Source organism: Convolutriloba macropyga, chromosome 11 (genome assembly GCF_964194025.1).
Source record: "Convolutriloba macropyga chromosome 11, txConMacr16.3, whole genome shotgun sequence".
In the NCBI taxonomy this organism is placed as follows: domain Eukaryota; kingdom Metazoa; phylum Xenacoelomorpha; order Acoela; family Convolutidae; genus Convolutriloba; species Convolutriloba macropyga.
In genome coordinates, this window is record NC_134478.1 from 5,775,752 (window position 1) to 5,789,724 (window position 13,973).

A 13,973-nucleotide genomic window follows, 5' to 3' on the forward strand; every position below is an offset into this window, starting at 1 on the left:
TTATTTTGGGATGGAAAAAGTGCTTAGGACGATTATGATTCTGTACTATTAAGGTAACACTAAAATTGATTCCTTTTGGTTCGCTTGTTTTGTTGCTATGAAAAAGTTGAAAAAAGTTTTCGAGAAGTCGACTACTTCAAGTTTTTGAGATGATTATGATTGTGTTTTACCGGCTTTTCTTCTCGAAATCGAGCAAAAGTCAACATGTCCTTGTCATCGCCGTCTCCATTTGCAGGATTGCAAAATGAATAAGGCTGTAGGAGTAAATGTTGAACAATCCATCACGCTAAATAAAGAAATAAATTCAATGGAAATACAAGGGTTCAAATCTAATCGGATGGATGGTTCATAAAAACGATTCAGCTAAATTAATAACGGATATACCAAACGAAATCACCAAAATTGTCAAGTGGGAACCAGGGGGGTTTGAGGTCAATTTCTAAGCAATAATGTCAAAAATAGGTTAAGACGAGCGCGATCGATAAGAAATTGACATGTTACACAATCGTTGACAACTGGTAAGCTATATTAAATATCAGCAAGGTAATCATCTCAAATACAGTCCAAAATAATGGGGATTTTAAAAAGTATGAGAACACTTATGAAATCGTATGAGACCAAATATGTGCAAGCAATTGCTACAAAGACGGATTCATAAAAAAATTATTTGAATTGGAGCAAAAAGGAATAGTAAGTTATGGTGTCGATAATTTATTTGCTTAATATGGCATCCAATAAACACAATCCGCTAGCTGCATTTTTCATCATACAACCTATGAATCCGAAAATTAGTCAGGAAGTAATTTGCTCGACTTTACGACGGGCCTAATGTGTTCACCGCTCGGAGTTTTCAAAACGACTGATCGAATGATCCCATCAGTTCCGGGGAAAAATTGCGTTACTCTGGCAACAGGCCAATGGACTCGGGGATGAATTCCTCAAGGATCCGTACTAAGTCGTCGACTTTCAGATTCTTTGAATTTTTGTTCCATTTGAAACGCATTTGTTGGCCTGGAAGGTTTTCTCACAGAAATCGATTCCAGAAATGAGCAGCTATTTGTTGCGATGTACGCCAAGCGTTCGAAAAATTCCGTTCTTCTCCAATAAAAACGCAAAGAGGCAAATTGACGGCAGACCTAACTTGAAGAAGGTGGTTTGGTGTGAGAGGTAAAGGATCATTTATATAACTTGGAACTTTTGTTAGGGGCCTAGAGTTCAAATTTGCTTTATCTCATACGTAACTGTACATAAGATTTCACCGATGAGCGTTCTTGGCCCGATGTCCTTACAGAATGACAGTTTTAAGATCTGCACTAATCGCTCCCAAATGCTGCCTAAATGCGGAGCCGCTGGAGGGTTAACTTCCATACGATTTCATAAGGTGCAATTTCGCCGCAAAATATTTTGACGCATTTGGGTCGGCAAAGCTTGACTGAAGGCTGTTGTTCGAACGAGCAAATGATTTGCCGCAGTCTGACATGAATTTGTTGGGTTTTTCTGAATTATGTTGGGATGGGGAATGTGCTTAAGACGATTATAATTCTGTACTATTAAAGTAAAATTAAAAATGAGTCCTTTTGTTTCGCATGTTTTGTTGCTATGAAAAAGTTGAAAAAAGTTTTCGAGAAGTTAACTACTTCCGTGATTTTTTTGAGATGATTGTGATTGTGTTTTCCCGGTTTTTCTTTTCGAAATTGAGCAAATGTCAAAATGTCCTCGACAACGTGTTTGGTAAACTATACTGCTCAAGCCTTTGAGTCGAAATGGTTTAGATAAAGACACTGGGTCTAGATGATAGAACTCAACAATCCAGGAAATATTACTATAGCAAGGATGAGCTCTGAAATTTGATAGAAATCAAGAGCTAACAGGAACGTTACTACCCATAAATTAGAAGCTTTCCGTTCCCTTTTTCCCAACAAATCAAAAAAAAATCCTAATAAAAAACTATGTTGATGTGCTCAGAAACTTTCTTAACATACACAATGTGTTGTAACATTTTCTCTACAAAAATGGGAAAGATGTGTGAAGCTGGTTTCTGCCTTCAGTCGAAACTTAAAACGTTTGCCACATAATGGCTTTATCAAAGTTTTTCATCTGCAGAATTATATCTCTCAGTTTAAATTATATTCAGACGTTCATTCATCTTTTCTTTATCAAATTTAAAAAATTGCTAAAATATGGCTATTTCATATATAAATAGATATTTTTTTTAAAATATCAATTTTTTTCCTCGCTTTTTAGTGGATCAACTATTGGAATACAAAAGTTCTGAAAACAGCTTAAACATATAGATTCGAAAAATGTCTAGAAAGTGCGAAATCAACAAGAACTTTAATATTTTTACTGCAAAGCCAATTCTGTCTAGTATAAATGTGTACAATTTTTGGGGGGAGAGAAACAACATTGAAAGTTTTAAAAAATAGTTCTGCTTGTAATAGTTATGTATACGCTAAAAAACGAGAATTTAATAATATTTCCATCTGTTGTGATCTGAACAATTTTTTGGAAACAATTCTTGTCGACGTTGAGCTGTGATCAAAGAAAATTAAAAACTGTGAAAAAAATTAGGTCTAATATTACTCTAGACCAGGAATTAAGAAAAGATATTCGCCGTCAAAAATAATTATACTCCACCAATAGAAGCCATTGAAATAAATTGACTCGACCTAATAGGGTGCCCTAAAAATGTCCTTGATTAACTCGACACAAAACAAAGCAACGTCCTTTAATTTCATTTGACAACTAGCGGCGTGTTTTTGGCATTGCATCAATGGCAAACAGCTCGGTCAAAATTTTCGAAAGACCTGTTCCAGCCACTTTTCCAAGCTTTACCCCAGTTTATTCTAATTTCAAGGGATAATGGCTATTAACCAATTTGACAATTTAAATCAGAAGCTGGCGCAAAAACGGCTGACTTTTTAAAATGAGTTGAGTTTCAAAATTGCAGCGTTTGTTCTTCGGTCACAGTTTTTTGTGCGCATGAAGCCTCGGCTAACAACAGAGCTTCTTCTCTCGCAACCGCTGACTTTGCTAATACTTATCGTGCCTTCCGAGAAATTGAAAATGACAAATTATTCCTGAAATTTATCGTAATTCGTAAGCATTTGATATCTTAATGTTAATTTAACACAGTATTTCCCTTCTGTGCGCTTAAAATACCAATTGCATTTTAAAAGCAGCCTTTTGGTTTTCTGATATCCAACCTGAAGATATTTTTTTAAAATTAATTTGGTTTTTTTATGGACTAATAGCTTTGTGTTTATTTCGAAATGTTTATCGAACACCTACGTTCTGCGCCACGCACGATTACTTTTGTTCAATATAAAACTCATATTGTCCTAATTTAGTAAAAGCCAAAAAAAATCATTTGTCTCGACTTCATAGGATGTCCTCAAGCTAAGCTGAAACGAAAGTTCTGTCCTTGATTTTGGCTCGACAAAAAACAACGTACTCGAATTTTATTTGACTTTTTTTGCGGCTTTCATGCCTCAATATAAAAGTTTGTACTCAAAAAGGGGTCGACAATTTGATGTGTCCTCAAATTTGAGCGGTAATCTTTTTATCTTTTTTTACGCAAGCATAGCTTTACAATAAGTTTTGTACAATAAATTGTTGAGGTAGGTTGACGATAGCCCCAAACGGAGGAAGAGTTGTTCGGAAAAACACAATTTGTTTAATGAAAAGGTTGGCTCAATTTAGAATTTGCCTAAAGAAAAGATTGGCTCAATTTAGAATTTGATCAGTTTAGAATTTACCTTGGGTAATTCAAGTTTGATATTTATTCACCCTTGACTTTTAAGCCTTCTCAAAAAATACAATCCTCGACTAGGAAAGTAACTAGTCAACCACGTCGCAGAGCTCAACAGATGAGGCAAAAACTAGGGGAGAATAATGTACGCCTACAATCCTATACTGAATGCAAGAATACAGACTATTTTCTGTTTCACTTTAAGCTGTGAGGTTTGAGTTCTCGGACCTTTCTCGTTTTTACAAAAATCTGATTTTGTTCTCTTCCAAACAGTTTTCGAACAGATTAAATATGTAATACTATCAGGGTTGTCGTTAAAACTTTCAGCTTTATTATCGTTGCCAATTTTGGCTACGCTAAATTAATCCTTGTTTCAATAAAATTACACTCAAGGCAAAAATAGATAAGTCGACAATTTCCGAAGAACACTTAATGCACTTTTTCCTAGCTTTGCCCCAGTTTAATCAAATTCCAAGTGACTATGGCCATTACTCAAAAATTTTGACAAGTCAAATCAGAAGATCCACTCCGCGTGATTAAACTGTCTTTGCTAAATGTTATCGTGATTTCCGAGAACATTAAAACGGCAATTTGTCAATTCATTTCTGCAATTTTCATGGCAATCGAAGTTCGTATGCCTTTGATACCTTAACGTTAAATTTAGCACAAAATTACCTTTTTGTGCAAATGCTCATACAAACTATATTTTAAGTTTTTTTGTTTTCTGATACCAAACCTGAAATAAAACTGAAAAACTTCAATTTAGTCCTTTAGGATTTATAGCTTTTTTCGCAATGTTTATTGCGCACCTACGTTCTGTACTACACACGAGCGCTCTTGTTCAATACAACACTCATATCCTCCTCGGCTAATATAAGCCATAAAATAACTTGGCTCCACTTTTGTTCAATATAAAACTCATTGTCCTAAATTAGTAAAAGCCAAAAAAATCATTTGTCTCGACTTCATAGTCCTCAAACTAAGCTGAAACGAAAGTTTAAAGACTATTTAAAATAGTCCTCAAATTAAGCTGAAAAAGTTGCCTTTTTGCATAGATTTACAATAAATTTTGTACAAATTGTTGAGGAAGGTTGAGGATTCCACTAAATGGGAAGAGTTGTTCGGAAAAACACAATTTGTTTAAAGAAGATTGTGGCTGGATTTAGAATTTTCCTACACATTAGCTAGGGTCTTCGACTGTGTAATTCAGTTTAATATTAAGTCACCCTTTGGCTTAAGCATTTTAAAAAAATCCAAGTCTCGACTAGGGAAGTCATTGAACAATCGCTACAACAGGTAGTAGGTTCTGAAACATTAAGTGCAGATGAGGCAAAAATAAAGTACAAAAGCTGATAAATACGATATAAGCCAACAATCTTATACTGAGTGCAGGCAGGCAGACTAGTTTCTATTTCTCTGTGGTGGTTGATTTCTCGAACTTTTCCCGCTTTTACAGAGATTTGAATTTGTTTGCTTCCATCAACAATTCGAACAAATTAAATATATTTGTAATTTTATCAGTCTTTATTGAACTTTCAGGTTTATTATCGTTGCTACGCTAAGTCTACCATTGTGTCAGTAAATACACTCATGGCGAAGAGAGTTCAGTCAAATACAAATTTTGTGTAAAAGCTGCCTTTTTATTTTCTGAAATCCAACCTACAAGATAATTTTTTTAAAATTAAGAATTTACTCTTTTGTGGATTAATAGCTGTTTTTTTCGCAATGTGTATCAAACAGTTGAGTTCTCTGCCACGCAAGAACACTCTTGTTCAATACAAAACTCATATACGAAACATAAAAGGCGAAATGCACGCGCTAAAATTTACGACTTGCAATGATTTTTTTTTCTGTTTAGTTTGTCTCTCCGAAAAAAAGCAAATCTACCGATCTATCTAGCTGTGATGACTCATATTAAAACAGAACGAAAACAAAATTTGAGGAAAATAAAATTCTATTGCTTAATCCTAAAATTGTGATCGAATTAACTTGAGAAGTTATTGAAAGGAACGCTTTATACAAAATGTACGCCTTAGAGTATCACCTACAAATTAATTACAGCTCAACAATAGTTGATGGTAAAGTCAGATTTTGTCAATAAAGTCACTCATAAGTTAGGATTCGGATTAACATTCATAAAGTTCTTTTCGCCAGCGAGAAGGCTTCGTTTTTCCTCTTCAGTTGTAAAAGTGCTCGCGGGGGTTTCAAAGTGAACGACGTGAAATACTTCATTGGCAGTATTTCGGGTCCCGACCAGCTTTACAAACGTGGCCACGACTGGCTCGAACGAGGCGTACTGCCAACCTCGGCAATCCTCTTTAGTCCGGTCACAGATCCTGGTCCAGTACTTCTGGTCGTTCGACACTTCAATGAAGTAACTGTATGCTCTGGCGTCGCAATCCCAGAGCAACATCCGCATTGAAGACAGGCAAAAAGGCTGGCAAAGTTGGATCACAATAGAACCAGATCCAAGTTGATGGCAAGTATAGCCCATGTCCCAGTCGTAATTTTCAGTGTCTCCATTGATTAATGCATTCCGCGAGCGACTCACACCCTCAGCAACTGAAGCGAATTGTTTGGTGGAAGCGACGTTTTCACTGGGACAAATAAATCCGTCTTTATTCAGCTTCTGGACGGCGGTCGAGTACATACAACGAATGCTGTTGACTTGGAACGAACGATTCATGCTGTTGTTCGGGACCCCAACGATTCGGATGTAAATGACGACTCTCGGCTCGAAGTGAATAAGTTGCCAAGACCTGCACGAATAATTGGAATAGTCGCAGACTCGAACCCACTCCTTCTTGTCAACTGAAACCTCGACGTAGTATGATGAGGCACGGTGGTCTTTATCGCCAAGAAGCAGTTTGATCGTGTTGATGATGTAATGCTTCCCAAGTTTCACAATAATACCCTCTTTGTCGTCAACTGGGTATCGGTTATGACTTATATCATAGTCATATTGACCTTCAACTCCGTCAAAAAGCCGATCTTTGATCTCGCCTTGAATCACTGTTGCTCCTTTGTCACTCAAAGCAACATTCTCATTCGGAGAAACACATCCTCGATATTTCCGGTTTATATCGCTTGTTTCGGACTGGACCTTAATAGCATCCAGGATTTCTTCAGCCGAAAAGAGCCCACTTGGCCTAACAATATCAAGCAAGTCTTTTAGACTGATCAAAGTCAAGCGCACTTTGTTAATAACTTGCTTCGATCTCTCAATCTGAGAGTTTTTGCTTTCCTGTGACATATCGTCCACACTTGAAGTGTTGAATTTCTGCCATTCAAATATAGCTGTGAATATTTCTAATTCTGGCGCGTAGAAGGAATCGCGATCAATTAATTCGCAAATAGCGTTCAGAGAGAGATTCAGGAATGTTCGATGTTCCATCACTTCACTCGCATTTGAGTCCAAAAATTCTTTACAAATCTCTGTCAACGTTGTAAGTCCGTACAGCAGCGAATCGTCATAAATTAGGCACACATTTTCAACGGTCAGTGAAATCTTCAAATAACTGGCAATCGACTCTTCCAATAATTCGAATCTGTACTTATGGGCCAGTCCAAGAATTTCAAGCACTTCAGGTTCTGTATATTCGCATATCGCCAATTTTCCGGTGTAGATGTACTTCAAAAGAGCTCCAAATGCTAACGCACTTGTGTCTTCAAATACGAACTCATTTTCAGAGCTTTGAGCTTCTCGGAAGGATCCGAACAGGAGCACTCTGAAATAGTCGCTTCGACTGGCCAATATAACTCGGTGACTGACGAACCTTTCGCCCCCGACAACAAATGTGACGTCACTTAGCTCTTGGTTCAGATACAAAGCAGCGAGGTCTTGAGAAAGTCGCAGAAAATGGTTAATTTCTCCGTCCACGATCACACTCGGGTTCGGGTTCAACGGGTTCTGAGACTGGATTCTCAAACCTTGCGAGACTGAATACCTTTGGGCATGTTGGTTTGTGGAACATTGCGCATGTACGCAGTACTGTGTAGCTAAATTCAATCCCTCGCTTCCCCCAGTAGCTTCGGAGCCATTGCCTTCAACCGACCCAGCAGGCTGGGATCTTGTTTGACTGTTTATACCGGCTGCACTAAGTCTCTGCGCCAGAGCTTGGACTCTGGCCAACTGTCGTTCAGGAGACGCCTCAGGAGCTGTAAAGGCGTTGGTGGAAGAGCCAGACGTTGTAGCAGTTAAGACTGAAGGTTGTTGAGGACTGTTGTTCTGCAGCTGAATTTGGGCAGTGGTCAGAGCACTTTCACTTTGTTCGTCTGTCGTTGCTGGTGGGTTTTGATTACCCCAAATGGAGCTCTCACTGGACATGTCCAAACCAAATCAATTTTCTGAAAATATGCTCAAATTAATGTTCCAGCAAATTGCCACATACTGGATCAACTGTTTTGCGTTTTGCAAGTTAAAGTTAGGAAAGCAACGGCAGGAACTAGTTGGCTCGAAATTCAGTTTGTTCTTAAATTGACAAACCCATTGCCAAAATTATCTCATAACGTTACACAATTTAAACATGTTAAGCCTCAAGAAATGCGAATTCCGTTTTGCTGAACTGAATTAGAAATTTTTATTTGCCTCCCGTTGTGAAATAATCCTAGCGTGCCGAATCATCAGTCGCGTTGTATTAATATGCACACCTATACTTTACAAAATGACCTGCTACATTGGCTGAGCATGAGCAAGTTTAACTCTGCCTACAATTAGTACCTCTTTGCGAAATCCATTTATTATCTTGATTGCGCTTACAGTTTGCTGGAAATGTTTGCGTGTTCATTTAGTTTCTGTTTCTGGACAAAATAGAGAATTGTCTTATAATCTCAATGGATTGAAGAATGCCTCACTTTTCAGTGTCCAATTTTGCTGAAAGCAAATTAACTAGTTTAAATTAAATAATGACGCTAGTTACTTCCAGTCAAAAATTTCAAGGCGACTATTTCTCAAACAGGATGTCATTGTAATAAAACTAATATCAGTATTTGAACCTTTAGAGGAACATGTTTCTTTACCGGCCATAATTCCTTTGGTCAAAAATATACATCACTTCAAGTACAAAATTCAGTCGCTCGACAGATGTCATTTGTATTCTCCTCTAAAAACGTTTACGCTTCGATGCAAAAATTCACTTTCAAGAAGTCTGAATTCGTTTTGCATTTTGTACCATATTGAGCGCAGATGAAATGTGTATAGTCGTACCAAAAAGATAACAATCAAAGTCAACTACCACGACAAAAAAAAGTAGCTGACAAACATTATTCGAGAGATCCTGCTACACCTAAATTCAATTTAATGGCCGCATCTAAAACAGCTGTGTTGGCAGCACAATAATCGACGACAGACAAGCGTTCAGATTTTAATTAAGTTGAAACCATTTTGCGAATTTTAAGCATAGACTCTGATTACAGTATAGACTCTGTGAATGTGTAGACATAGACACTGATGAAGTCACTAGTCAAGAAGATAACCTAGCATTAATCAAGAACCACGCATCGATTCAAGATACAAGCCAGAATTCCGGAGTCTTGAAACACGCACTTGCAAGTTTGAAATCTTGCACAATTTGTAGGAAAATGAATGTGACAGCGCTGAGATCTGGCATTTTCAAACTTACACGTGGTTTCTAAATTAAAAACAAAGCTGGCAGATTGCCAGAAAATAGCCGCAATAGCTTCGTATATCTGCAGTCTCAAAAAGATAGCAAAAAAAACAGACCAAAAAATTAATTTTTATTTAATGCTTTGATGTTAGATTTTGATTAAGAATATGTCAAACTTACTTCTGCTTCTAATAGCTGCTCTCAAAAAACCTTCAATTAGAGTGGCACTCACTCACTTGGCCATATCTCTCTGAATTAAAGTACAGAAAAGTCGATTTTAGAGTGAGGAAGTCATTTTTGACAGTGAGGTAAGTCATATCTGACCAAAAACTTCATCACGCGAATGAACAAAAGAACTCGCTCCTCTAAGAGTGAGAAATGACTTCACGCACGCAATTCAGTTCGAATTGCATGAACGAATGAAAACAAAGCAGATCAGAAATGGTTGTGACGTGATATCGTAATCTTGAAGACGAAATAAAAGAACTTTCATTGACTAAACAAAAACTAGACCTAGAATGGACTATGAATGGATTGGGAAAACCATCAAGAAAAAAATCAGATGAAAAATCGAAAAGAAAACAGAACATCAATGCCAAAATGCAGCATATGAACAAAAAACCACTAGCGAGAGAGCGAATTTTTTGTTCAAACGCATTTTTCTCACTCACACACTTTAAAATTCGAGTGAAAAAACTTCACGCCGCACAACCACTGTCATTTGCTCTCCATTTCCTGTTCCGGCGTGACCAAAATCACTACTCCAATTTCACTTCAAAAATCATGAAAACGTGTGAACAGATCTTAAAAAAAGACAGCGCCCCAATACAATTCAAATTCTTTGAATTGTAAAAAAAATGAAGAGAAGGCCAATAATAGCCCCAGCTATTGCTGTGCGGCTATTAATAATATTTTTGCTATACGTATCAAAATTCAGCGAAATGCTCAAACTGATTAACAACTGACTCACATCAGACGAACTGTCCTCAAATGCACGCGGCAGTGTATCAGAAACTATCAGTGCCTCATTAAGCTAGGGGATGCTTTAACTTTGCTGAAGATTGAGTAATAATGGAACGTAAAGTGAAGTTCTCATAGTTTATTACCGACCATTCAATTTATTTAAATTGAACGCCAAAATTACCGTCGAGGCATTTCTCATTTTGAGCTAAGTTGCGGCAAAATCTTGAACGGGACGATTTATATTCAGCAATAATTAAGAGGTCACGATAGCAAAATTGGATTACAGAACAGTAAAACATATATAATCAGAGAAATGGATTACAAAAGAGCCAAAAGGATAAAAATAACTGATAAAAATGAGTTTCAGAGTTGAATCAAGATGATACCTCTTTATATGCATTCGCATGTTACAACTCATTCACACCAAAACTTCAATCAAAGAACCGATTTGAACTGTTCATTGTTTAAAACATGTTTATCATTTGATAAGAGGAGTTCAATTTTTTAGCTTTCTTTCCACTATTTGTTGAAAAAATTTAGTAATAATTTCGAAACAATTTAAAACATCTTAACAACTTTCCAGTGAGTCAACTGAATTCTTTGGGCCTACATTTGTTAAGGCTAGTTGCTAAGGGATAAAAAGGGAGTGAGCAATGAGCGGGCGCAAGAACAGCAGGGACGAGGTAGTGTGGTAGTGATATGGGATGATTGTCTAAACCTCCAAAATAGCCTTTTCTAGCAAAAAAATTGCAAGACAAGATAAACAGAACCCAAAAAATTGCCATAAGATTTATTTGAACGCAATGAACAAATTCAATTTATTTTGAAGTCCTCAAAATTCGCTTCAATTGCCCAAAATTTGGAAACTCATTGCTAATAAGCGGTGAATTAAAAATTAGGAAACTACACATTAAATCAAAAGTAAACGAGAAATTTCAACCTCGCTCTTAAGTTCTCTAACTTATATTATATAACATCTTCGATTTTAGAACAATTTGAAAGCAATTTTTCCAGTTTTTTTGAAATAGGTCAACAGCAAATGTACGACATAATACTTAAACAAGCCTTCTTTACCAATCTGGCAGGGTAATTTCTCTTTAACATGCTTGAAGTTTTTCTTTTCTTAAAAAAATATAATTCAAGCACAAACATAATTCTTTGAAAACTTAATACAAAAATTTAAAAACAACTTTATCAATTATTTGTCGTGTCGGAACAGCACCGCAAAATAATTCTCACTTAAGCTGCGCCAAAATTTGATACTCCCATCAAAAGAAAAACTAGAATCTGAAATAAGTTGTGATTTCATCAGACAAAGACACAATCCATGCGATGAAATATACTAGTGTATCTTCATAGTTTTTCAAGCGACGAACAGCTATTTTTATAAACAAATCTTTGCATGTAGTTAAACTAAGTTGCCGATTAAAAAAATACAAAAGAAATATTAATGTTTTCGCCTACAAAAATATCGTTTCATCTGACTAACGTTCTATTAAAGCAAAAGCTAGAAACAGTACAAGAGGTATCTGGATAAGTCAAACATATGTGCAACATTGTTTCACTTGTAAATAGCAACTATTATAAGGAAGCATTCTGAAAGGATCCATTCTGGAGGTAAACATGACCCGACTAAGCCTAAAAAGTTGCTCTCCAACGACAGGCGGGGTAATCTAAATCAGAATTTTAGCCTACAGAATTTAAGGGCTCGAACCAAGCAGCAGTTCGAGCGGCTTTTGTTTTAGCAACAGGCCCAACTTCTGAAAAAGAGCAATTTAGGGAAGTCTAAAATCAAATCAAGCAAGAAAAACCCCAAAGAATATTCTAGAACAAAACGCTCCAGCAAAACATTTTACAGAAAAAATACACACATTTACAATGGTTGCTTTAAGAGCAATTAAAAACCTTGAAAATAATCATAAGGACTATAGAATACGCGCAAATTTGTGTTCAAATTGCTTCAGATAATTGGAAAATTTCAATCGACTGTTCAAATAGCAACACTTTTAAATGATTTACATTCTCCTGACATTACTTAAAGAGCAAAAAATTGAGACGGAAATGATTGCATAGAACACAATTTTTCTTCGGAATTTCTCAACACCAAAAAGTTTGTCACAAAAATTTTCTTATGACAACTTATATTAATTCAAAATAAATGCCCAGAAAACATTTCGAGAGATCAAAAACAGGCAGCCTCCCAAATCTGTTCCAACCCTTGAAAACTCTTTCATGTTGATCTTTAGTTTCTCCTCACGCTTAGTAAATAAGTTACTTTATAGGTATCTATAGGATAATAGATTAGATCAAACTCAAGACTGAACTAAAACTGCGGATAAAAGATTTGCAATCATCCAAAAGTAATTTTCTAAAAAGATTTGAAATTAAATGATCTCTAATCCTTCAAAAAACGCTCTAAACTTAAAAACCAAATAACTTATAATTCAAGTTTCATTTAAGGAGTCAATAAAAACATGAAAATAGAGTTCGAGAAAGACTATTTTTTGTTCTTTTGCAAGCACTACAATTTTTACAAGCACTTCATTTAGTTTCTCCGATTCGCTAAATACCTTGCCGCTATAGAGGTATTAAATATAGCCGGCAAATTACCGGAAAATAGCCGCCGTTCACCCTCTTGACGCAAATTGGGATTGAAACAGAAAAAAATATGACAGAAATTGACAGAAAATTTCTAAGTCTCAAAGTGATATTATTTGGTGATTAAATTCTGCATATTCGGTTAAATTCTAAATTACACTGAAGTCAGCTTCCAAACTGAAGGCTATTAAGCATAATACTAATGCCAGCTAGCAATCACTTTAATGAAATTTGATAACTTAATGCATTAAGAATTAATGACCGGGCTTTATGTTTATCCCGTTTCTTTTGATTTTGCTCTTTCGACTTTAAGCGCATTCACTGCCTTACGTAATTCAATACGTGGAAGATTTTAAAATCCATTCAGTTGCAACATGACTGAATTAAGTCAAAGTCAAGCGTGAAAATCGTGCCATGTAAAACGAAAAACGTGATCGAAAGGTAAACGAAATTTTAAAAAAGGAGAGCGACTAAATAATAGCCGTTGAGAGGCTGACGGCGGCTATTAAACATAAACACTACGCTACAGTGACTATTCAACTTTAATCAATTGGGGAATTAAAGTTTGCTATATGAGAAAAAAAATTGAGGGATCTACAGATCTCTTAGTAAAATCTGACATTTGGCCTGAAGAACTTTTAATAAGTCAGATGAGTGTTTCAAAACTTAGGAATGATATTTCATTATTGAAAACAGACGGCACTGAGAGTTTTTTTCTAAGTGGTAATGTCGTAGTAAGAAAAAAACAACTGAACTGAACAGCTAATTCTCTTAAGGTCGAGCAGTCGATCATTACAAAAAAGAAGCATCCAAAAATGGAATAAACTTCCGCGTGAAGTCCGGACTATCAGATCACGCTCAAAGTTTAGACGCATGTTAAAACAGCATCTGCTCCAACAATTCAAACTTGTACCGTTGGAAAGGAACGTTGGTGGCTTCAAAAGTTATTTTTACCTTTAGAAAACGGAACCACTAATTTTGATTTTTAACATTGTACTAATTTTGTTTATATAATTTTAAACATGTAATATTTAACCCCTGGTTTATATTTTCAA

The 13,973-nt window shown here is 36.0% G+C and overlaps 1 protein-coding gene across 1 annotated transcript; it reads right to left on the reverse strand.

Moving 5' to 3' along the window:
• Positions 1-5,682: 5,682 nt before the first annotated feature.
• LOC142349219 (BTB/POZ domain-containing protein 9-like) lies at positions 5,683-8,141 on the reverse strand. The gene has a single exon (XM_075400634.1). The coding sequence runs from the start codon at positions 8,076-8,078 to the stop codon at positions 5,859-5,861; it is 2,220 nt and encodes a 739-aa protein (XP_075256749.1). The 5' UTR covers positions 8,079-8,141; the 3' UTR covers positions 5,683-5,858.
• Between the last annotated feature and the right edge of the window lie 5,832 nt (positions 8,142-13,973).